Source organism: Myotis nattereri (assembly GCF_964212035.1).
Source record: "Myotis nattereri genome assembly, chromosome: 12".
Classification (NCBI taxonomy): domain Eukaryota; kingdom Metazoa; phylum Chordata; class Mammalia; order Chiroptera; family Vespertilionidae; genus Myotis; species Myotis nattereri.
Window position 1 is genome coordinate 78,424,561 of NC_138087.1, and position 25,452 is coordinate 78,450,012.

Genomic DNA, 25,452 nt, shown 5'->3' on the forward strand with positions numbered 1-25,452 from the left:
GTCCCTGGGAGTAGGATATATGGGATTTTCATTTTCATAATTTTACTATATTTTCTAAAATATCCACAATAAGGTCCACTTTTTATTTTATGTTTTAGCACGTGATCGTTTGAGACCGGGGCACATATGCACCTTCACTCCTGGTCCGCCCAGGACCCAGTCTCTCCGGAGCCACCATCAGGGGCCCGCTGCTCCTCCGAGAGTTCTCTCTGGAGAACAGGGGCCCGCTCTGTTCCCTCGTCCCCCCTCGTCCCCCCTCGTCCCCCCTCGTCCCCCCGCCTGGCGCAGAGCTTGGTTCAATAAACAACTGTTGGACTGAGAGGTTCCAAACTGGGACCCTATTTTCCCTTCACCCCGACGTGGGGCTAGCACCGCGGGGTTTATCTGCTCACCAAGAACGGCGTGTTTTGTAGCCGGCTCCCTTTGGGGCGATGAGTCGTGACCTCGCTGGGGTGACGGCATTCCCTTGGGTGCATTTCCAGGCAGCGACAGCCTGGCTCTGGCTCAAGGGCTGCGCTTCGGCACAGTAGTCCGGCCTCGTGTCCCCCTCTGCCTTCCCTCTACCACCCGCCCCCCGCTGGGATTGGTAAGGGTAACAGCAACTCAACCGCAGCAGCAGTAATGCCAAGTTCACCTGAACCCCGTGGGTCGGTCCCTTTGCTATACCCTCGCACAGCTCCAAGGCCTCGCGGCTAGTAAACGGCAGTGAATGCATTCAAAGCCGTCTCACCAGCTCCGAAGTCCAAATTTGCCATCACGGCTAATTTGGAAATAGATGCACGGCTTCTTGGAAATAGATGTTAAAAAGTAATAATAGTTAACACCCATTGAGTGCTAAGTACCATGCGGCCACATGTAGCAACTTACTTACTCCTCTGCCAGCCCGCTGAGCAGACGGCACCCAGAGAAGCAGCGGCTAAGGCGACTGCTGAGGCCCACAGCCAGGGGTGCACGGTCTGATCGGACCCCAGGAGGAAAACCAGCTTGTGCAGAACCCGGGCGCTGCCTGCAGATCGCGGGGTGCGTGCAGAGTGGGCTCTGGGTGCAGGAGCCCAGAGGGGACACTCTGAGGCCTTCTCCCGCGGCCTTGTTCTTGTCGCTGTGACATCATGGCTCTGCCGCGATGGCAGGACGGCAGGGAGGACGGGCTGGCCAGCAATCGCCACCCCCCCCACTCCCCCACCCCCCCAGGACCTGTGGCATCGGAGGGCTGAGAGTCCGCCCGCCACCAGCAGCCTCTTTTCTGTGCGTCCCTTTCAAAACAAAAACAGGAGCGGAGACTGGGCCTGCCTCTCTCTCGCCCTGTCACCCATCTGTCAGTCTGGCTGTCGTCTGGCTGTCTATCCGCTAGGAATTCTGGAGGGACACTTTCCTCCCGGCTTGGTTTCCCTTGGGGAGGGCCTGGAGCGCCTGCAGGTGGGCGCCAGGGGTGTGTGTATGCGCCAGGGGTGTGGGGTGTGGGGTGTGGGGGTGCATGTGTGTGTCGGGGGGTTGCATACATCCCATAAGCTCGAGACCGTGGGGCTCTCTGGGGAAGACCGCGGGCCCGTGGAACAGACGAGGCGACCTCCGAGTCTCTCTGTCAAGGCTCAGGGGGAGCGAGGGGGGAGCGGGCGGGTCCAGATCTCCCCTGTCAACTGTCTCAGAGTCGCTCCCCAACCCCTGCGGGGAATTGGTAAGCGGAGGGGGGCGGCCGCTAACCCCTTCTCTACCACCTCCCCAGAAACGTGTTGGGGGATTAAAAGGAAAACCACAAAACACTTAAGTTTCCCACTCACTGTGTGGGTGCGGAGGGCGACACCCCTGCTCCTGCCCCCTCTCCCCGCCCCCAGCCGCCAGCCGACCCGCGCGGGACCCCCGCCCTGCCGGCCCGAGGGGCGGGGAGGGGAGGAGGAGAGGCCGGGCGAGGTTTGCATCAAGCAGGGGCGTGTGGCCGGAGCGGCTCGGGTTTTAGCAACTGGGGAGCGAGCGCGGCGCGGAGGGAGGAAAGTTGGTCCCCGACGTCAGCGCCGGGCGGGCCGGCGGCCGCGGAGCCAGAGGCGGTCGGAGCGGGGGGAGCGCGCGGCGGCGGGGCGCGCTGGCTGCGACCCCGCCGGCGACGCGGCCGGGGACCCCGGGGCGGCTCGCGGCCATGGACAGCGCGGCCGCCGCCTTCGCCCTGGACAAGCCGGCGCTGGGCCCGGGCCCGCCGCCGCCCTCCGCGCTGGGGCCCGGCGACTGCGCCCAGGCGCGCAAGAACTTCTCGGTGAGCCACCTCCTGGACCTGGAGGAGGTGGCGGCGGCCGGGCGGCTGGCGGCGCGCCCCGCGGGGGCCGAGGCGCGGGAGGGCGCGGCGCGGGAGCCGTCCGGGGGCAGCAGCGGCAGCGAGGCGGCGCCGCAGGACGGTGAGTGCGCGGCGTGGGAACGGAACGGGGGGCCCGGGCTCGCGCGGGCGGCGGCTGGGGGCTCGCGTGGCCCGAGGAGCGCGCGCGCGGCCGGCGGGGATGCGCCCGGGGCGCTCGGGCTGCGGGTCCGGGACGGGGAGGAGCGGGCGCTGGCGGGGCCGCGGCGCGTGGCCGGACTTCCCTGCCGGGCTGCCCCGCGGCCGCGTGGAGGTGTCTTTGGGGATGGAGCTGGCTGCGGTGACCCCGGGAGGGGCCGTCGGTGGGCCGTAGCCATCTCACGTCGTAGGGGCGCTGGGAGGGGTGCTCCCGGCAGCCGGGAAAGCGGGTGGGATCCTACAGCGGGGAGACAGGCTGCCGGGGAGCACAGCTGCCGAGTCCACTGCTGGGTTACAAACTCTGCCCCCCTCTCTCCGAGATGCCACCCCAGCTACGGCTACATCTTCTTAAGACTTGGGTGCTGCCCGGCCGGCGTGGCTCCGTGGTTGAGCCTCGACCCAGGAACCAGGAGGTGGTCAGGGTTCGATTCCCAGTCAGGGCACATGGCTGGGGTTGCGGGGTCGATCCCCAGTGTGGGGGCTGCAGGAGGCAGCTGACCAATGATTCTCTCTCATCACTGATGTTTCTCTCTCAACCTCTCTCTCTCTTCAACTCTGAAATGAATAAAAGTATATATAAAAATAAGACTTGGGTGGCTCCGCTGGGGTCCCGGCCGCCCCCAACCCCCCGTCCCCCCAGCAGCTTCCTAGCTGGAATGTCCCAGCCTCAGAGCCAGCTAAGCCTCTGTTCCTGATAAGGTTAAAGGTCATCAGGAAGGGGCTTTAAAAACAAACAACCCACCCAAGTGGCTTTTTGAAAAAAGTCACACTGGATGGGAGGGCCCTGAGCCCTTGGTAAGAAGTGGGAGGGGCAGCAAGGGCAGAAGAGAAGGAGAAGGCAAAAGTCCAGTCCTGGGTGGTTCCACGAGGGGGTCCCCAAGTCCCCGCAGCTCACCCACACCCTGGAGAGTGGGGTGGTCGGGGACCACTGACTGGTCCTTTCGCTCTGGGGCACAGGCGGGCCTTCTGAAGGCGCTGGCCCCTAGGGTCACCCACCTGATTCCAGCAACCTTCCCACCTGCCCTTGGGGACCCCCACTTCCTGCACCAGCCTCCAGGTCTCAGGGGAGCCCCTGCTGGTGGCACGCTCTGCTTCTGGAGGAGAGGAGGTGCAGGGAAAGTTGGGGGCCTGCAGCCTCATTTGGAGCCTTGTGGGGAGCATGTGTGTATGTGGGGGCCACCTGACACGTGCCTGCAGCTCAGCAAGTGCCCCGCCGGTGCCAGCTGTGCCCGGGGCCGCTGGGTCCGGCCCGGCAGCCACAGCGGGCTGAGCTCTCCTCACCCTCCGGCGTAAACGTGAGGCGGGCAGACCCACCCCTGGGAGCTGGGGTGTCCCTGATGGAAAAGTGAAAGGAGGGTGTCTGGTTTGGGCCCGGGGTAAAGTGGGGTGCCCTCGGGTGTGGAAGGGGGAGCCCTGCCATCTTCAGTTTGTTCTGGGATCTCAGGTCTCCTGGGAGGAGCAGCTGGGCTCTGATTTCACCCTCATGACGGGGACCCCAGGGGAGTGGAGAGAAGGAGCAAGTGGAAGGTGAAGCGAAGAAGGAAGGGAGGAGGGGAGGGGAGGGGAGAGGAGAGGAGGGGAGGGGAGGGGAGGGGAGGGGAGGGGAGAGCGGGACTAGGGTGTGGACAGGGCCATGGCAGCCCCAGGTACCAGGGTGGGTAACGGGCCTCCCCAGCAGCCCCGGCGGCCAGCTGCTCTCCATAAGACCCAGGGAGGCTTGGGCCTTTTCCTAAGGGGGGCTTGGGCACCTGGGAATACCCAGGTGTGGGGGACAGAGGACACACTGGGCGTGGGGTCAGGTGGGAGGGGCCAAGGGCAGCAGGCAGTCTGCTCCCAGAGGGGAGGGTCCGGGGCCGCAGGCAGAGTGGGGTCAGGCTCCACAGGTGCTCACTTCTGCCTCAGGCCCTGTAAGGCCTGCCCCCCTGGGGACTCGGGGTCCCGCTGGGAACTCCTGGACCACAGCGGTTTGCTCAGGCCTCTGCACTTGGAAGCAAACCTGGCCGACATGAGGACTTGTTCAGGAAGCTAAGAATTCCAGTTTAAAGGATGCTCTCATATTTGGGATCACAGCTTCCTTACGCATTTTGGGGGTTCAAACACGCTTTTTTTATGAAATGGGGATAAAAACTGGAGATTGTTTTTTTCATGTCTTTCCTTGGCAGAATGAAAAGGAGGTAATTCTATACGCATGCATCAGATTGAAAAAAAAATCACTAGCCCATGAAACCCAAATGTTTCATGTAGCGTCAAGCATCTCCCGGAGCCAGCTGGCATGTTCCAGGGGTGCCCGCTGCCAGGAGAGACTCTGGAGCAGGGGTGGGGTGCCCTGTGGCTGCCCCCAGGCCCGTGACAGTCCGTGGCTGGCTCTCTGGGGCTGGGTCTGCATCCTCCCCTGGCAGGTGCACCCCCCGCCCCCGCCCCGCGCCTCCCCTCCGGCCCCCCACACACTGCCACTGACTGTGAATTCCCAGGTCCGATGTCTCCAGAGGTGGGGGAGAAGGGACCTCTCATCTCTTCATCCTGACAGCCCAGCCCGCATCCCTGGACCCAAAGCTGGCACCCAACCCCCAGGCACCCGGCGGGGCCCTGATCCCCAGGCCGCAGGCGTGGGCCCTGGGCTGTGGCTCGGTCCTCCGGTCATGAAGCCGCAGGGAGCGCTGCGTCTCACTGAGGATTCAGACAGGCTTGCAAGTGGGTTTTCCTGTGGCTTCTGCAGCTGTTTCCTGGTCCAAAGAAAGGGACGGCCACCAAAGAGATGGGGTGCCCCATGAGAAACTAAGGGTTCCTGGGGAAGCTCATGAGTTAGAAACCGTTAGGTTTGCAACCTGCCAGGTTAGCAGGCTCAGCCAGTGTTTACACGTAGCGTTTACTCTTTTGTTTTTACAAAGCCCACCGTAGATACAGCGTCTTCTTGCCAATGGTTTTCCCAGACTCGCTCCCCCGGAACTGGCTGGAAGGCTGTGGCTTCGCCGGTGACTCAGAGCGAACCGGGGTCTCGGGTTCCTCCCAAGTCAAACGCTGAGGTCTGCGCCGGGGCGCTGAGCTATGCCAAGCACGTTAGGAAAATAAACCCTCCTGCACTGCCTTTGCAATGACTTACAACAAAAGAAACCACATTAATAACTGAGATTTTCTTGAAAGCATTCCCTCCTGTGGGCAGGGCGGAAACAGAGATGCAGACACACTGTGAAAATAAACACGGCCTGGGAGCCCGGGGGAGAGGCCCCCAGCCGGGCAGGAGGAGGCCTGGTACCTGTTCCCGAAAACCTCAGGGCCTCGCAGGGCCGACTCCCGAAGGTCCAGGATGCTGGTGCTGGAGTCTGAGGGCTGAGCAGGGCGTGGGGGGAGCCTCAGGCGGATCCCTTTGAGGACTTGCTCCCGGACCCACGTCCTGTTTGGGGTGGAGACCTGCCCCTTCCCCTGGCCAGGGATGGGTGGCAGGGCCGAGTGTCTGTGAGTGTAGGACCCAGAGGGACCATTGGGTTCCAGAGACTAGGAAACTTGCCTTCCATTTTTTGAGTGGTTATAGTGGTAAAATATAGTTAAATGAAGAGTTATCATTTCTTAAAAAATTCTCACCCAAGGATATTTTTCCATTGATTTTTAGAGAAAGTGGGAGGGAGGGAGGAGAGGGAGAGAGAGAGAAACATCGATGGAGAGAGACACATCGATTGGATGCCTCCTGCAGGCACCTGGGCCGGGGCCGGGGACTGAGCCTGCAACCGAGGTAGGTGCCCTTGACCGGAATCGAACCTGTGACCCTTCAGTCCTTGGGCCAATGATCTAACCACTGAGAAAACTGGCTAGGGCAAGAGTTATCATTTTTAAGCCTACAGTTCAGTGACCTTAACTAGATTCACATTGCGTTTTTTTAAATAGATATATTTTATTGATTTTTTACAGAGAGGAAGGGGGAGGGATAGAGAGTTAGAAACATCGATGAGAGAGAAACATTGATCAGCTGCCTCCTGCACACCCCCTACTGGGGATATGCCTGCAACCAAGGCACATGCCCTTGACCTGAATCGAACCTTCAGTCCGCAGGCCGACGCTCTATCCACTGAGCCAAACCGGTTAGGGCTAGATTCCCATTGTTGTGCTACCATCACCACCATCCATCTGCAGAAATTTTTCATTTTCCCAAATTGAAACTCTGTCCCATTAAACACAAAACCTCCTCCCCCGGCCCCTGGCACCCACCAGCTTCTTTCCGCCTGCGTGAATGTGACAACCCTAGGGACCTCCTAGAGGAGGAATCGCACACTATTGCTCTTCTGGCTTATTTCACGCGGCCTCATGTCCCCCAGGTTCATCACAGGTGGGTGCAGCAGGTGTCAGAATGCCCTTCCTCACTGAGACTGATAATACCCCGTTGTGTGGATGCACCACATTCTGTGTAGCCACCATCCGTCCAGAGACACGTTTCCACCTCTGACTGTTGTGAATGATGGTGCTCTGAACACGGGTGCACAGATATCGGTTCAATCCCCGCGGCCAATGCTTTCGGGCGCACACACACCCAGAGGGGGAATTGCTGGGCCATCGGGTCCTTCTGTGTAATTGTTTAAAGACCCGCCATACTGTTTTCCATGAATGACTCCCCATTTAACTGGCCTCCCTCTAACTGGCTCTGAAAGGTGCCGGGGATGGAGTGGGGGGCCAGGGGCTGTGGAGCAGGGGGATGGGAAGAAGCCAGCAGGCCTGATAGGAGGAGGGTTGGGAGGGGGTGGGGAGAGACCAAAGGGTTTGTCCAGAACCGAGCCTTTGAACGACAAGCCTGCTTTCCTCCCCTCCACCTCCTTCCTCCCTTCCTTCCCCTCCATCCGTTTCCTGGTGGGGGCGGGGGCAGAGCCCTCTGCGGGAAGGGACACTGGGGGGGGTGGGGGGGTCAGGGCACCAGGGTCGGGTCCTGGCTGTTGCTGTCATCTCCCTGCGTGACCTTGGGCGAATCACATCTCTCCTCCGTTTCCCGCCTGCACGGAGCCAGGCAGTGCGTGATGCTCGAGAGGCCCCTCCGGTCCCCATCGTCATTTGATCCAGGCTGAGAAAAGGCCCGGAGGGGTCCCCAGGAACGTGGGCCCTCGGACAGGAGAGGGTGTCCCTCAACACGTGCCCAGTGGCCGGAGAGAGGGAGGGTGAGCGAGGGGCCAGGAGAGGGCCTGGAAGCTAAGAGCCCGGGGGTTCAGGTGGGGAGTCTGGGTCTCCCGGGGGCTGGGCGGGGCAGCGGTCTGTGTCTCTGGTTCTTGGTTCGTGGTTCCAGGGGGATCGTGCCCCTCTGCCTAATAGATGCCTTGCCTTGTGGGGAGCTTAGGAGCCTGGACCTGCTACACCCCCACCAGGGCCCTTCCCTGGGGGCCGAGCTCCACAGGGCCGAGTGTCACTGTCCCCTCCAGAGGCTCTGAGCCGCAATTCTGGGGCAGGAGTAGTCACGTCAGCTTGCACAGCACCCCGAGACCTGGGAGCACCCTGAGCTTGGTGCTGCTCCCCGTGGAAGGGTGTGATGGGCAGTGAAATCTGCGGGGGTGTGGTGAGCCTTGAGTGGGCGTGGGAGACTGTGCCTAGCACGTAGGTGCTCAGTAAAGGGTCTCCATGACGGCTCATGGGGCGCGCACGGCAGCCCTGTCAACCGGGCAGGGTTAGAGACGGGCACCTCTATTCTTTGGAGGCCCAGAGAAGCAAGGCAACTGGCCCCAGGCCCCCAGCTGGGAAGGAGGGGTAGGATTTGCTTCTGGATCCCAAGCCTGGCCTCTCTCTCCCGCCCAGCTCAGCGTTTAGGCTCCGTGGGGCGCGGGGGAGGGGAAGCCGCACCAGGCTGTGGGGTCAGGGTTTGCCGGGGGAAGGAAGGGAGGCAGGGTGACAGCAACCGTAGCGCTTACTGCGAGCCGGCCGGCCGGCTCCCCGGGCCTCACCCCTCACTGTCCGCCCGCTAACCGTGGGGGCCAGTGCTTCCGTTATCCCCAGTTATGCAGAGGGAAACTGAGGCTCAGAGTTGAGCCACTTGCCAAGGTCACTCGTCCCCATGAATAGGCGATTCCAGCCCAGGCCTGCTCTGTTCCGCAGCCCCGTACCCTGCCCTGTCCTGGGCCACCCCTGGCGCCCCATGAATGCTGGGTGGCCCAGCCAGGGATACCCACACCAGGCGCTGTGGGCTGCATTCGGCCCCGTGAGGCAGTCGGGGGCGTGGGGGGAGGTCTCCTTGAGGTCTGAGCAGCCTGGCCTGGGTCACGGGCCTGCTGGAGGGGGGCAGGCCTGGCAGCGTGGGGACTGCCCGGCTCTGGGAAGTTGGAAGGTCTGAGTTCAAACACGCCTCCCACCCAGAAACATCCGACGGCCTCCCTCACCCTCTGCAGGCTGCTCATGGGAGAATGTGGAGGGTCCCTGACTCCAAAGAACATCGCCAGGACAGGCCCCCCTTTCCCAGTCCACCTCCAGCCCCACACCCATCCTTCCGTCCGTCCGTCCGTCCGTCCATCCAACAATCATTGTTTGAGCGACTACGTGTCCGGCCTTGAGCTCCTACGACCTACCCAGCCTTGCCCATGTCCAGCCCGGGTGGGACTCCCAGGCCCGTAGAGGAACTGGCAGCGAGCGGGCAGCTCTCCCAGCTGCCAAGGACAGCATCCACTCACAGCTGCCCTCGTGGTGCCCATCTGTTTATCCGAGAGAGAACCTTTCCCCGTCTCATCTCAGTCGAGAATGGGCTCAGCACGGACTTCATCCGGCTCAGCAGACAGCTCTCACCTCGCCCCGCGCTCTCGTCCTGCGGTGGGTCCGGGAGGACCTGGGTCACGGCTGGCATTTGGGGACCACATGGTGGACCGACTTTCCCAGATTCACAGATACACACCCCCTCACACACACATCTCACACACATACACATCCCACACATACTCCCACACACTTGCACACACACATACACACACACACTCTCACACACACACACTCTCACACACACACTCACACACACACATACACATCCCACACATACTCACACACACTCTCACACACACACACTCTCACACACACACTCACACACACACATACACATCCCACACACACTCACACACACACACACTCACACACACACACCCCACACATACTCCCACACACTTGCGCGCACACACACACACACACTCACACACACACACTCACACACACACACTCACACACACACACAGAGACACACACTCACACACACACTCACACACACACACACACACTCACACTCACACACACACACACACACACTCACAGACATACATCCTAGGGCTCCCGCCTGGCCCAGAAATCCAGGCCAGGCTTTGGCCGCAGGGTGGCTGCAGGCAGCTGGTGCGAGGGGAGAGCCACAGCCAGGGGCCGGGCCAGGGGTTAAGTGCCTTTGCGAGGTGGTGAGCAGGAGGGCACCGTGGGAGCTTCCTGTTTAGACAGGGGGAGCTGGGAGAGTGGTCGCCCCGGCGCCCGTGCTGAGCGGAGGCAGGAGCCCGTGCCGGGGCTGCGGCTCAGAAGCTGGGGGACACCCCCGGGCTGGGGCCTGTGCAGGGTGCTCCCAGGGAGAGAGGGGCTGCCAGGAGAGGCGGGGCCTCCGCAGAGCCGCAGGGCAGAGCCTGCCGTACCAGCCCGATGGCATCTCACTGTGCTGGGCAGGGAGGTTGTTCGCTCCCCCCACATCCGGGAGGCTCTTGTTCCCCGCCTGGCTCCGAGGGCCCCTGATGGCAGGACACGCTCCACATGGGCTCCACGCGGCTGATGGCGCCTCTTCCTGCACCTACGAATGCAGAGGCTCTGGGCCTCTTTGTGGCCGCCCTGTTCTTCTGGGCGTGGGATGGGCAGCTGGGACCTTCCGGTTGGGGGGGCAGTGGGAGGGGTTGGGCGGGAGTGGGGGTGACGAGTTAAGAGAAGCCAAGGAGCCGGGACCCCGAGGCCGGAGAGGTGGGCGGGTGGCAGATGGCCCCTTTGCAGAAGGTTCTGGGTGGGGGGCAGTGAAAGAGCAGGAGGCCTGGGGGGCAGAGACCTGGAAGCTTCCACAGGCTGAGCAAGCGCCTTCATTGCTTGAAAACTGACGACTTGAGAGAATGTCGCCTCCGGTGACGTTGCCGCCTAGAAGGCCGCAGGGGGGTGCGGGGGAGTCCGGAAACTGGACCCGCCCTGCCCTGGGCCCCAGTCACGGAGCCCTGTGTCCCCGTGCTGGGGCTGGACCGTCTGCTTGTCAGCCTGTGGCCCAGGAGTCAACGCACCAGCGTCACCCGGGGAGCTGGTCAAAATGCATGTGTGGCCCCGGACGGTTCGCTTGGTGGTGAGAGTGTAGGCCCTCAGACCGAACGAAGGGTCCTGGGTTCAATTCCCGGTCAAGGGCATGGACCTCTGTTTCGGGTTCAATCCCCAACCCCTTGGGGGCACGACGGGGGGGGGGGGTGTCTCTCTGGCATTGATGTTTCTTTCTCTCTCTCCCCCTATCTCCTCCCTCCCTATCACTGTCTGAAAATCAATGGAAAAAAAATCCTTGGGTGAGGATTAACCCTTGGAGTGCCAACCAATATCCTAGGGACGATGCTAAAATTGCCAAGGCATTTTTGCTGATTTTACAGCAGTTTAGGGAAAAAATTATGAATTGCAAGTCAATGAAGTTACATATTCAAAAACTTAAGGAAACTTTGACTACACTGACATATTTAGCAATATCATCGTCACTAATAAAAGCAGATTAGAACTGGACGCCGTTTCGAAGCTTTGCTAGCACTCCCAGCACTTTTGGCGAAAGACAGGAGGAGCGCGATCGCTCTCCCCGTCACCCATGAAGACATATAAAAAATAAAATAAATAAAATAAAATGCATGTTCATAGGCCACACCCAGCCCAGGGGCTCTCCAGGGCCCGGCCTGGGCTTCTGCATTTAGTCGTTAGAGGGTGAGAGTCCTGACTCCCTCCTCCTCCTCAGTTGGGGAGTGGAGAGCCACATGGAGCTGCCTGGAGGGGCCCAGGACACAGTTGGGGGGAGTGAGGGCACTGCCCCGAGCCGAGCCCCGCGTTCCCAGAGGCCTGACTTTGTGCAGGAAGCTGCGCTGCTGGGCCTGGGAGAGAGCAGTCACCAGCATCATTGAGCGCCTACTGAGTACCCGCCCCGGGCAGCCCAGAGCTGGCCTGCAGAGGGTACTGCATTGGGGGGAGGTTTCTCTTGGTCTCCTGACACCTCTAGCTGCTGGCATGGGGGGGGCGGGGCACGGGCAGAAGCCTCCTGCTGTGCGGGGGGCCTCGGCCACTCCTGTCCCTGGAAGAGCCCCTCCTGGCACCCCGCTTGCCCGCCCCCCGCGCAGCGCTCCCTGGGCTGGGGCGTCCCCTGCCCCAGTTGCCCACCGCCACCCCCGCCCCCTCTCTGCCCCCCCCCCCCAGCCCCCGCTGGCCTCCCCGCTTGCCATGGGCGCCGAGGTTTATGGCGTTATTAAAAATGACATTTAACCAGAACTGGAATTACCACGCGGATGGCTGCAAACCCCGGAATCAAAGCCGAGCCGCCGGGCGCGCCTGGCAGGGGCCGGGGCCTCCTCTGGCCGCCAGAGCCCCGAGCGGCCTCCCATATAAAAGCCCGCGGAGCGCCCAGGTCTTGAAAGCGAGCGCACCTCCTTTCATTAGACTAACAAATAGCACGTAACAGAAAACAGCTGTTAGCAGCAGCCCCTAATGCGCTCAAGATGGGCCGTGGGCAGCTGGTCCAGCCCGCGGGCAGCCGGGCGTGCAGGGCTCGGGGTCTCCTGCCCCCACCCAGGGGGGTGCAGGGTCCTCTGGGGCGCCTGCACCCCCCCTCCTCCCCTGGGCCTGCCCCTGCGCCCTGTGCACCTCGGGTCTCCTCCTCCCCCTTGTCACGCAGCCTCTCTCCTCGCAGACGGGACCCGGGCGTCGAGGTGAGTCTGTACAGGGACCGTGCCCCTGGGTGGTGGCACCCCGGCCTCCCCTCGACCCGCTGGGGGACTTGACCCGGTTCTCCTTTGCTCTGAGGGTGTTTGTCATCTGAGAGGACTTGCGCCTGCTTGAGGGTGGTTGTAAGGACTTTCAGGAGTGAGGAAAGTAGGTAGCTGAGCACGTGAGAACTGCTCGCAAAGGTTCCTGCTGTTATGATTAAAGTTGGGGAAACTGAGGCTCAGAGAGGGTAAGTGACTTGCCCAAGGTGACACAGCAGGTGGAGGAGCCCCTTCCTGGCCTCCCAAAGGGCAGTGGAGCCCGGCCAGCGTGGCTCGGTGGTTGAGCGTGGACCTATGAGCCAGGAGGTCACGGTTGGATTCCCACTCAGGGCCCATGCCCAGGTTGCGGGCTCGATCCCCAGCAGGGGGTGTGCAGGAGGCAGCCGATCAACGATTCTCTCTCATCGTTGATGTTTCTATCTCTCCCTCTCCCCTCCTCTCTGAAATCAATACAAATACACATTTTAAAAACAACAAGGAGCAGTAGACACAGAGGTGGGCCTGACAGGGCCCTGCCCTGAGCCTGTGGCAGGGGGTGAGCTCACCCTTGAGAGAGAGGGGGCTGCCCCTGCCCCTCACTGGGGCCATGAGTCCCCTCGAAGCCCCCACCACCACTCCCTGGACTTGGAGGCCAGGGGCCCCTGAATGTGATGTCTCCCGAAGGTGGGAGAAAGGGCACAGCGGCCCTTCGCTCCCTGCTTCCCTCCGAGGATGAAGCTACAGAAAACAGGCCTTTTGTCTCCCCAGAGGGACGCTGTGTTAGACTCTGTGCCTGCCCCTCCCCCTCCCCCTCCCAGATAGGCCTTGCTCTTTGGCTCCAAAGAAACCGGATGGGATTCATGAATTCGGCCACTCACGCATTCATTCAGAGGTGTGGTCAGGTGAGACCTGGCCCCTACCAGGGAGGGGAGCAGGACGGCAGCCTCCCTCCCCGCGGTCCGCTCGTCCTCATAAGGGAAGCGAAGCATTGCCCCATCTTACAGATGAGAAAACAGGCTCAGAAAGGCCAAATGACTTAGCCACGGCTAGCTGGGGAGTACTCAGTGACTCCCCAGAGCCCAGGTACAACACCGGCCTCCCCGTGCAGCGCCCCCACCTGGTCAGGGAGCTGCAGCAGCCTCCTGTCTCCCCACTTCTCACCTAGAAAGCGCTTCGGTTCCCTGAGGAAGGGGCCACTCTTCCAGGGACCCCCTTTGCAAAGCCCGACCCGGGGCAATGGGGCAGGAGGCTTTGGGCTGGGCTGTGACGGAGGGGCTGGGGCTGGGGCTGGGGCCTGGGACGACCGGGCCATTGGGAATCCCGTGTTTCAGAGAGAGACAGTGTGTGTTGAAGGGAAGGCCAGCGTCTCTGGGGAGCGGGCTGCCCTGTAGCCACACCGGGGCGGGCAGGCGAGGAGAGTGTCAGGGCTCCAGCGGGAAATTGCTGGAGACAAGAAGTACAAACGGCTGCTCTGGTGTCACTGGGAAGGAAGCAAGAGAAGGCGAAGATCTAACGCGGCCGAAAGCGGAGCCGAGTCCTTGTTTAAGAAACTGTTGCTGTGGCAGAGAATTCAAACCTGGGGCCCAGCAGAGCTGGGCCGGGGGCTGCCTTCTCCAGGCCTGGCTGCTCTCTCAAGGCAGGGAAAAAGGGGGGCCTCCCCCAGCCCTTTCCTCCACCCTCCCACAAATACTCAGGGCCAGGCTGCCTGCTGAATGCTGGGGTCCCACAGGGAACCAGGGAGGTGTGGTCCCAGCTAAGAAGGTGTCCTGGGTGCTAGGAGTACATGGGCCTCCCTACCTGGTCTGGGGTTCAGGGAAGGCTTCCCGGAGGAAGCGGACTTTTAGGAGGGGCCGGAAGGATGCGTGGAGTGAGCCAGAGGAAGAGGTGGGAAGGGTGCTGCGGGCGGAAGGAACAGCAGCGGCGGGGCCTCCGAGGTGAGAACGAACGTGGCTGTTCCGAGAACAGAGGGCTGGGCGGGAGCACGCGGGAGGCCGGTGAGCAAGGCCTGGTTCAGGAGTCGCAGGTTTTGTACCGAGAGCAATGGGGATGCTCTCGGTGCGTCTGTGGGTGTCCGGGGTGTCCGGGGCACCCAGGCCCCCCTCCCCAGCAGCTCTCTTGGTTAGAAGTGTCCCCTGTCGTGGGAAGTGGATGGCTAACCTGGGGACAGCGGGGTGTCCGGCTGCCCAGAGCCTCCTGGGTCCCTTCCTCTCCGAGGGAGACCCGGCCCAGGCATGCTGAGGTCTAAGATGCCAAGTCGGGGAGGGGAGGCTCCCAGGGCCTCAGAGCCAGAGGCAGGGCCGGTTCCGTGCCCAGCGTTGGGGTCGCCCGTCCACCTGCAGAGTGGCGGTGCCAAAGGCACAGACCCAACACCAGGGCTCAGAGCCATAGCACAGCAGCCTGACATGGCAGGTCCATAGCAGACCCGGCGCACAATGAGGAAGGTGGATGAGGAAGGTGGGCTCGGGCCACTGGCTGCGCAGCCTGCATCCCTGGAGGGATGGAGGGATGGAGGGATGGAGGGATGGAGGGATGGAGGGAGGGATGGAGGGACGGAGGGACGGTGGGACGGAGGGAGGGAGGGATGGAGGGATGGAGGGATGGAGGGATGGAGGGATGGAGGGATGGAGGGAGGGATGGAGGGATGGAGGGAGGGACGGAGGGACGGAGGGACGGTGGGACGGAGGGAGGGAGGGAGGGACGGTGGGACGGAGGGAGGGAGGGATGGAGGGATGGAGGGAGGGAGGGATGGAGGGAGGGATGGAGGGATGGAGGATGGAGGGATGCTTTGGGGTGGGCGTGGCCGGGTCAGGGCCCTGGAGCTGGGTGACGGGTGGGAGTGGCTTTCGAGTGTGTTCCTCTTCATCACGGTCGTCGCACTGTCTGGGCCATTTGTTTTGCACTCGCTACGTGCTAACCCTCCCTGCGCATCATCTCGGGAATTCCTCCCTGATTCCCTAGGACAGTGGTCGGCAAACTGCGGCTCGCGAGCCACATGCGGCTCTTTGGCCCCTTGAGTGTGGGTCTTCCACAGAATACCACGTGCGGGCGCGCACGTACGGTGCGATTGAAACTTCGTGGCCCATGCGCGGAAGTCGGTATTTTGTGGAAGAGCCACATGTGGCTCGCGAGCCGCAGTTTGCCGACCACTGTCCTAGGAGGTCGGCAGTCTCGTGGCCCCATTTGCCAGACGAGGGTCTGAGGCTCAGAGAGATGGGCTGTGCATTGCGGGCACCGGGACCAGGCCTCAGGCCCTACCTTCGGTGTGTGCCTCACCCGCTGGCCTGGAGCCCCCAGTGTGCTCCCTCTGGCTTCCCCGCCTCTAGGTGTGCTCAGGAAGGGAGGGTAAGACAGGATACGCCGGCGAGAGTGGTGGACGGAAACCAGAGCCGCCCCTCCAGCCACGCAGGAGGCCAGCGTCCCGGGACGGGGACAGCCCCTGCCCCCCAGGCAGCTCGATGGTGGCACCGGCTTAGAAACAGAGTCGGCCCCAGAGAGTTCAGGGGACCCCTGCCTTCTCGGGGGAGGTCATGCGGCTGGTAGGGGCTTGGCTTAGCTGTGGGCTCCTGGTCCCACCCTCACCCCCACTTAATGGATGATCTTGGGCAAGTGTCTCACTTCTCTGAACCTCAGTTTCCCCATCTGCAAAATGGGCACAGGGAGAGGCCCTGGGTCTTGGGTTGTTCAGAGGAGCTGATGGCATCATGCAGGTAAGGGCTCAGCTCTCTGCCTCCCTGGCCCAGTTGGTGCTCGATCAACACCGTTTGTCCTCGCGTTCACGCCCCCTGACACTGGGGAGAATGAGGAGGAGATGCGCAGGTTAGGACTGCCAAGCCCCCTTCACAGGCGGAAAAACGGAGGCGGGAGAGTTCCCCAAGGCCCACGGGAGGCGGAGCTGAGAGTGGGAACAGGTTCCGGGAGCTGACCCCAGGGCCTTTGCTGATACCTTTGCTTTCCAAAAAGGAGACAGGTATCCAGCCCTGGTGCCCCCAGCACACACCCGGGATCCAGGCGCCGGTGTCGCTGCCCAGCCCTGCCGGTGACCGGGCCCCTCTGGGAGGGCGGCGTTGGCTCTGGCCCCGGCTGCGGGCGCTGACTGCCCCTCCCGGGTGGGCAGCGTGAGCATCTGCCTCGTTTCCCAGGACACACAGAGCCAGGCCTCATTTCATGACAAACGCCGCCTGTACAACAGCACGATTATTTTTATGCTGTGGTATTTGAGGTTAACAATTCCAATGAGAGGTTAATTGCAGCTTCTTGAAGGTCTGTGGATAAGAGGGTGAGGAGGAAGGCTGAGAGGCTCAGATAGGCTCCCTCAGGTTACAGATGGGTTCTCGCCACCTGTCGACAACAGCACACATGTGCACACACAACCCACAGGTACACACACATGCACAATGCACACACAGACATGCACACACTTGCAGTGCGGATCCCTGGGCTGCAGCACAGCTGGCTCAGGCGTGGTGTTTGCACGCGTGGGAACGCTGATCCGAAGCTGCTTTCCCGCCCCTTCCCTCGCTGGCTTCTTTCTCTGCCAGGACCCCGTGTCCAAGTGGCCCCCAGAAGCAGGTTCCGGGGGGACCGGGCAGCCAGGGTGTGGGGAGCAGGTTCAGGGAGGTGCACGGAGCTTGGGGCCAAGGAAACAGTGAGCATATGGGGGTGACCTCCCTGGCCCAGCTCTCAGCTCCTCCCACACCCTCCGCCCGGGAGCCAGACCGGATGGAAAGGAGTGAAGAGTGGGTGGCGGGCCGTGTGGGATGAAGCCCAGGCAGGGAGGAGGCAGGGGAGCCATGGCCCAGTCCAGAGAGGCCCAAGGTGGGTGCGCCCCTCTAGCACCTGGGCCCAGAGCCCTGCAGAGCCCCGGGCTCCGGGGAGCTCCGTGCAGCTTCCTGGGCTCTGTGGGGGTCAGGGCAGATGTTCGCTGCTTCCTGGAAATGGGGAGCAGCAGCAGAGGCTGGGAGAGCGGGGCTGCCCTGGCACCGCGGGTGCATGTGGCCAGTCCTGGTCAGGAGGGCAGCAGCCCCGGGGGTGGGAGGGGGCCCAAGGGCTGGAGCCTCCCATGTGCCAGAGAGACCCCAGGGAGAGGAGGTCCAGAGCTGGGCTGGCGAGTTAGCCTGGCCCCGTTCGCTCCCTGGGGCAAGGGGCTTCCCGAGTCTGAGCCTCAGTTTCTCCATCTGTAAAATGGGGATAATGACAGCGGGCTGTGAGGAAGCAGCGGTAGGAAGCACCTCCTAGTCCTGGCACCTGGCCGCTGTAGCAGTTGTTATTATTACTGCTGTTGCTATTATTAGCAACGCACAGGCAGGTCCCTGAGAGAGCGGGCAGAGGACCCCGCCACACCCCTGGCAGCTGCTGGCCCCCAGGGTCCCCCCTCTCTGCAGCATGGGGATGAGGAGTGTCCCACCCAAACTAGCTTCACGTGAAGGCAAGTCTCCCTCCACCCCGGCCCCACCCGTCTTCTTTATTCCCATTGTCTCTGGCACACTCTGGGTGAGATGGAGGGGAGGGATGAAGGCAGTGTCTCTGCCTCCCTCAGCAGGGACTGCGTCCATCTGTCCTTCCATCCATCCGTCCATCCCCGGGGACAGTGCTCCTCAGCCTTGGGCAGGGCAGGGCGGGGCTCTGGCTCCCAGCTCCACTGTGGAGACCTCAGACTGTGGCCCCATCTTCCCCTCCACCCGCCATGCCAGTGCTGCCAGGCCACCATTAAAGTCACCTCTTTGGGTGAAGTCACTGTCCACAGGGAGCCCCTGCTGGGACCCCCTTCATCACAGTAACAAATAGCACCCCCTGGAGAGCTAAACTGTGTGCTCCCCCCTCACCTTCACGGAAAGCTATCAAAGTTCCCATTTTACAGGTGAGAAACAGGGGCCCCTCCACTCAACACATACTTCTGAGCCCCTACTGTGCGCAGGCACTGGGCAGACACCCACCAGTTGGCCCTTAGGAGCGTCCCGCTTACAGGAGACAGGCAGTGAGCTGGCAATGAACGGGTATCTAATTGCCTGCCAATGTGTTCCACCAGGTTGAGAAGCACAGGGGCCTCTGGGGCTCAGAGACGGGGTGTCGCCACCCCAAGGCTGCACAGCCAGCGCCTGCCCGGCAGAGCTGGGATCAGACCCCAGAGCCCTCCCAACAGGCTGCAAAGATCCACATCTCAGATTAGCTGGGGGAGAGCCCACAACCAGCCCAGGCGCAGGGGCGGGGCTGGGAGCGAGGACTCCAGAGGCGGGTGCACAGCCCCCCTGGCGCTGTGCTCACCCAGATGGTGGGGGTGGGAGGGGGGGTCCAAGAGTGGAGGGCACATTCCTCTAGTACTGCTGGGCAAGGCCAGGTGCGGGGACAGGTGGGCCTCGGCAGTGTCTACTTAGGACTGTCCCCTCCGAGGGACAGAAAACTGGCCCCAGGTAGCGTAAACGAAATTAAGGTCATATTCATACTAGTAGCTGGAAAGCCCAGGGTGGGACTTCAGGCTCCACTGGATCCAGGGCTTACACAATGGAGGGGCCAGAGCCTCTCGCAGGGCCAGGATTGGGGCCCTGCCTCTGAGCCAATCACAGTGGCCGCAGAGGAGCCGTGTGCTGATTGGCCGAAGGCTGGGCCACGTGGGTGGACTTCACCTGACCCCTTGGACCCAGAGGGGCGGAGGCTGCTCTCCAAAGGGTAGCTCCTGGATCTGTAAGGGAGCTCCCATTTGTAAGGAAGAGTTCCCTGAGCAACACAGGGCCCTGTATTCTCTCGCCTCCTCCTCACCGAGGAGCCTTTACTACACCCCCTGTATCGATGAGGCAGCCAAGGCTCAGAGAGGCCAAGCAACTTTCCCCAGGTCACCCAGCTCGGGGTGGAGGAGCAGGAACTCACTCTGGGCCTCTGTCTCAACCAGCCCATCCAGGCGGCCTGGGCAGCAGGCACTGCGGCCACCCTTTGCCATCTTGTCCACCATTCTTGGCAGCCACTTCTCTTTTTCACGGTCCTGGGGGTTGTGGCTAAGGCCTCTGGACAGTGGAGATACTGTGTACTGGTGCGCTTCCCATCTCTTCCCAAGTCTGCCTTCGCCGAGGTCACATGGTAGCTAGACGTTGGCCTCGGTGGGAACGTTTACACCCCAGACGTTGGCAAACATCATCAATGACGGGTCCCTCCTCCCAGAGAACTGGTGGTTCAACGTTTACCAGCACAACACAGGTTATGATTTAATCTTTGTTTTCTCTTTTAAATAGACCCTTTTTTTTTAAGAGAAGTCTCAGGTTCATAGCAAAACCGGGCAAGAATCACAGAGTTCCCACACTCCCCTTCCCCGCAGACACGCCCAGCCTTCCTGTCGAGCCATCTGGTCGCTACGATCCACGAACCAAAATGGACACATCAGTGTCACCCAAAGTCAGCCAAAGTCCACAGCTCTCCACCGTGATGGCATCATACGGAGCAGTTTCGCTGCCCAGAGGCTCCTCTGTGCCCCGCCTCTCCGTCCCTCCCCTGCCCCCCACCCCTGGCAGCCACTTATCTTTTGACCGTCTGCATAGTTTTGCCTTTTCCAGAACGTCACGTGTTGAATCACACAGCATGCAGCCTCTTCAGACTGGCTTCGTGCGCTTAGCAATGTGCCTTTAAGGCTCCTCCGTGTCTTCTCGTGGCTTTGTCGTTGATCTCTTATTGTTGGGTAACATTCCGTCGTCTGGAGGTACCACCGTCCACCCATCCACCGACCGGAGGACAGCGTGGTTGCGTCCAAGTTTGGGCAATTGTGCATGACGCTGCCATGAACACGTGTGTGCAGCTTTTCTGGGTGGACGCGCGTTTCCAGCTCCCTGGGGCACATACCAAGAAGTATGGCTGCAGATGAGCTGGCTTATTTTTGTGGGAAATCTCCAAACTGTCTTCCAGAGCGGTGTCCCCATTTGCGTTCCCACCGGCAACGAATGAGAAGGAGTCGCGTTGCCCCACGTCCGCGCCAGCCCTTGGTTCCCCGCGGTATCTCCCTGCTGCTCTCACGTGCATTTTCCTTATGACTACGATGTGGAGGGTCTTTCCATGGCTTAGTTACCTTCTGGGAGTCTTCTCTGGCGAGATGCCTGTGAGGGTCCGTGGCCCGTTTTAAAAATCGGGTTGTTTATCATTAAATTTCATTTAAAAAGTTTTCTCACGGTAGATAGTCTAAGAAACAGTTGTTCTCTCGGGGCCGAACTAGCCTTGCCAACATGACTTAGCCACGTGGTATTTCTGTGCCGGAAGTGGAATATCGTCCTGTGTGAAATATGGAGGTCGGGTCATTTCTCCCACCGCCACCGGGGCCCTGGACAAGGGTTTGCGCTCTGGCCACGCCAGGTGGCTGCTCATGTTTGCTGAAAGGAGCCAGAACTGAACAGGGCTTTCTTCAAATGCACTTCCATGACCTCGGAGGAACTTGCCAGTCCTTCGCCTCATAGGCTGTGGGACGTTAGAGAAGTTCCTACACCTCCCAGGTCCCCTCCCCTCATCTGCATGACAATGACCTCTGCTTCCAAGGGTTGCAGGGGTGCCTGGCACATTGGGAGCTCCGTGGAGGGCAGCTGGGGGAACGCCTTTGAGAATCATGATCGGCACTACGGTGTCTGCACATGGTCCTGGCGGCCAAGCAAAGGCCTCCTGGCTGGGCCAGGCCTCTGGCCTGGGAGGTTCAGTCCCCATCCCTTCATGAGCGAACCCCCCCTGCAGCCAGGGCTGTTCTGGCTGGTCTAGGACCCTGTCCGCCACCCGGGCCCTAGAGTGTGGACAGGGTGCAGCCCTCAGCACCTTCCAGAGCTTTCTGGCTCAGGGAGTGAGGGGAGGCCACCAGTGGAAGGAAAGGCAGGGGAACCAGGAACCGCCACGGGCTCTCTCTAGTCCCAGGAGAAACTGCCTTCGCGGCGACCGGAGGCAGAAGTGGCAGGCGCCTCGTAGGACAAGTTTCCCTCCAAATTCACACTCACTCGCTCCATGACCGCGTGCTAGGAGGTTAAGACGCTCGGAGCCAGTGTTGATTAGTCCTGGTCAGTGGCCTGGCCCTCCCTCCTCCGAGCCCGCTGGGGAAGGGGAGAGCGAGGTCAGGAGCCCCCAGTTTGCTGGGTCTCCCCTTCTTGCCCCATGCTGCTCTTCCCCCAGGGCCACATGCCTGGGGAGTGGGGGCGGGGGGCAGGGTCCCCACCGCCCGGAGCCTTTCATGTGGGACTCGGCTGGAAAGGCAGAAAGACTGCCTGGCCGTTCCTGGGCACGTTCGCGAGGCCATTACGGAGCTTATTACCTCCAGGCTGGGAACTTTTTAAAAGTGTGGTTTTGTTCTAAACCCGGCATTTCTGACAGCCAGAGTTAACAAGCCCCCCAAGTGAATTCAGGGGGTATTAACGGGAAAGTTCTAAACAGAATTCCTTCTCCATCGTGTAAGCAGCTCGGGAAAAAGGCTCTTCCCCCAGCGGAGGGTGAGCCTGGCACTTTGATGTGGGCCCGCTTCCTTATAAAGTCCCCTGGAGGAGGGGGCAGTGAAAGCCTAGCCTGGAGCCAACAAATTACTTGCAGTTTGCAAGCACACACTCAGCCCATAGGGCTAAAGGCCGGAACAGAAATCAACAAACATAAATAAATGGGGGGGGGGCAGCCAGGGAGGGACGGATGGCGGGAGGAAGAAGGACAACAGCGACCCACCGTAGCCCACTCAGGCCATGAGCCTTCACTCTCGCGTGGGCGATTCCGGAGGCCCCGCTGCGGACCACCACTGCACATGGCCTTGGCTAATGAAGGCAGTCTCCACGCAGAGCGGGCTGGGAGCAGGAGTGGGCCCCGCACACCCTCTCGGGGCTCAGGGTTTGGTATGGGGAGCAGTTGTGCATAAGCCCCGTGTTGGAACCTTGCCAAGGGCAAGGATGCCCTCACGTTCCTAGAGCCTCCCCACGGAGCCTCACTGCCCCCAGGTGCTTGGGCGGGAGGAGCGCAGCCAGGGAGTCAGGGTGCAGCTGAGCGGAGGGTGTCTGAAAAGGGGAGGGAGGGGCGCCCCGGGGAAAGGCCCTAGTTAGGGCCAGCTCTGGGTGACCTTGGGTCCCAGGTGTGCGCCTTAGGAGTTAGGAGGGGGCGCATCTGGGCGGGGGCGGGGCTGGAGTCCAACAGCCCGGCCGCGTGGCCTTCTGGCTGTGACCCTGGGCCAGTGACCTCTGCAGTCGCGGTTTTCCCGACCATGAAATGGGGACGCGAGTGTACCTGACTCCTGGGGTGATTACGGGCGGAGGAGCGCGTGCGGCGCGCCCAGCCCAGCCCCTGGCCCGCGGCCGGGCACGTGGGAACCGCCTGTTGGATTTCCGTGAACTTGGTTTTCCAGGAAGAGACGGGGGAGCCCCCGTTGCCACCCGGGACCTAGTGGAGACTGGGGAGAGGGGGAGGGAGGGACGTGTCCGAGCCGGAGGGCGGACAGGCGGCAGGAAGAGGAGGGGGAGGGGGGCTGCGCCTCGCGCCCCCTCCTCCGCACGCGCCCCGCCCTGCGCGCCTGTCCCACCCGCACTCTCCCGGGGCGGCGGGGCGGCGGCGGGCGCGGGCCGCGCGGGGCTGGGCGCGCCGATCTATTAACGTCTGTGTGTCTGGGCCGCGGGTCTGCGGCGAGGCAGGCGCCAGGGGCTCGCCTGGAACCAGATGTGCCGCGGCGCCGCTCTGGCCGCCACCGGCGCGGCGCGCTCGCACGCACGGGCTGGCGCGCACATGGCCGGGCGGGGCGGCGGCGGTTGGCGCGCCGGGCCGGGCACCCCCTGGGTTTCGGGGTCGACCCCAGACCCGCTTGTGCGTAAAAGAAACCCCCACCCCCACCCGACAGCCGCGCGCTAGCAGAGTCCTGCCCAGACGGGGAAGTGACACTACCCGTCCCCCCCCCCCCCCCCCCCCCGCGCACGCCGGGCTCCTGGGTGGGTTGCCCCGCCCGCAGACCCCATCTCCGAAAGCCCGGCCTCCCGACACCCCTTACAAGGGCCAGGGACTCTTCCCGCCCCCGCCCCCCAAGTTTGTTTTCTTAAGTTTGTGTGTAAGATTTTTAAAGTTCTGAGTCAGAGCTTCCCCAAGATGAAGTTTGGGCCGCGCTGCGCAATGCCGGGCGGGGGAGGGGAGCGGGGGGTGGGGGGGACAGGGCGAAGGAAGGTGGGGGCTGGCGGCGTTGGGACCCTGGGTTCGGAGGGGGCGTTTCACCCCCCGGGGAAGAAAGGGTTACATTGAGGACCGACCCAGCTCGGCACCAAAACTGCTGCAGCCTCAGGGTGGCCCCCAGCCCGGCTCGGGCAGCAGCGGGCCCCACGCCCACCCCAGGGCCGCCTTGGGGTGCTCCACTCCTGAGGACCCACTGCTTCCCACTCTGGACCTCCTCAGGGTCCTGTAAAGTGAGGGGGGCTGGCCCCCCGAAACTCCCAGGCCTCGCTGTGTGGGCTCTGGTGTCCCGGCAGGACCACTCCCAGCAGAGGAGGCTGGGGAAGGAGACACTGGGTCCCGCTATGGAGGTGGCAGGAAGGCAGAGCAGGGGGGAGGGCAAAGGCAGGGCTGCCCTGAGGCTGCCCCTTGGTCCGCAGCCCTCCCCCCTCCCCCCATGCTTCCTTTGAAGATATGTGGAAAGAGTGGATTTTCCCTGCCTTGCAGCCTTCCCTGTCCTGGAAATGGGGGGCTGGGATGCTGAGTGGGGGCCGGGGGTGTAGCTGCATACTCATCAGCACTGGAAGGTGAGGCCTCTCTCAGGGGCACGGGGGTGGGGGGCTGGCACCCACTCCAGGGCTGGGCAGTGGGAGAGCTGAGAACTGGCCAGAGCTTTGGCCTGTGTCAGCGCCGCGGTGGCTGCGCCCTCGCATCACTGTCATCCTGTGGGAACCACAGGCCGGCTTCGCAGACGCGGAGGCCCAGCGAGGAGCAGGGACAGGCTGGAGGCCACAGCCTGGAGGAGGCGGGACTCCAGCCCCGACGCTGGAGACCAACCGTGGGCTGGGGCTCTAACCCCCTTTATGGTTGGAGGCTGGCAGAGCAGGGCTGTGGGCTCCAAACCTTCCGGAGGCAGAGGCAGGGTCCGGCTGAGAGGCATCAGGATGGCCAGCTGCCTGGCCCCCAGCCCCGTCTGCCCTCCCTGCCCTCCCGGGGGCCTCGGCTGACCGGTCCAGGGCTCCTCCACTCCCCCCTTCCCCGCGGGAAGAATGATGTCCCCTTCCTCTGACCTTGAGCACCGGCCATGCCAAGCGGAAGCCTTTCCCTGGCTCATGCCCTGGCCCCTAATCTTTATTTTATTTTAATTTATTGATTTGAGAGAGAGAAGGAAGATTTGAGAAGCGGTAGGGAGGGGAGGGGAGGAGGAAGGGGTGGGGAATCGATTTGTTGTTCCACTTATTTATGTATTCATTGGCTGACCCCTGTGTGTGCCCTGATCGGAGATCGAACCCACAGCCTTGGCATATAGGAACGACACGCTAACCAGCTGAGCTACTTGGCCAGGGCTAACCATTTTTAAAAACCAATCTAGAAATTTGTTTCACAGATGGGAGGGTCAGAAGAAGTGGCAGCTTTTAAGTTTCCACCAACCGAGGACGCAGAAGAGCCACCTGTCTGGATAGGCAGAGAAGTGGGAAGCCTCCCCATCGGGACCCAAAGCCCGTTCACCCGCTCAGCTATTTATTCATTCACTGAGCACCTACTGTGTGCAGACACTGTGCCAGGCGCTGAGAACAGAGGCCCGTTCAGACTGTGACGGTGGCAGGGCTGCTTCAGAAGCATCTGTGAGGGACCCCCCCCCCCCCCCCAGACACATGGCAGGGCATTAACCGTCTCTTTTAACCAGGCTTCCCAGGACTTGCAAAGGAAATTGTCAGCGACATCCCTTCCGGAACTCGGGGAGACCTGCCGTCAGCCCCTCCCACGGGGCCCCAGGGTGGCAAGGGGGCAGGGCAGGCTCCCAGGGTCCCAGCTGAAGAGACTGCCTTCAGTTGTTAGCGAGGTGGCCCTGGGAAGAGTCCCCGTGTGCGGCCCCCCAATGTGTAAACCCAGGACAACTGGGACACCCCCAGGGGAGGATCATGGCTCACT

General features: G+C 62.1%; 1 protein-coding gene across 1 annotated transcript in view; it reads left to right on the plus strand.

Moving 5' to 3' along the window:
* Nucleotides 1–2,131: 2,131 nt before the first annotated feature.
* PRRX2 (paired related homeobox 2) overlaps nucleotides 2,132–25,452 on the plus strand; it is a gene marked incomplete at its 5' end in the record, with an annotated part of 37,213 nt that continues 13,892 nt past the window's right edge. Inside the window, one exon of the mRNA XM_081103750.1 lies at nucleotides 2,132–2,384. Coding sequence (XP_080959876.1) covers nucleotides 2,132–2,384 — 253 coding nt within the window. The remainder of the gene's footprint in view (nucleotides 2,385–25,452) is intronic.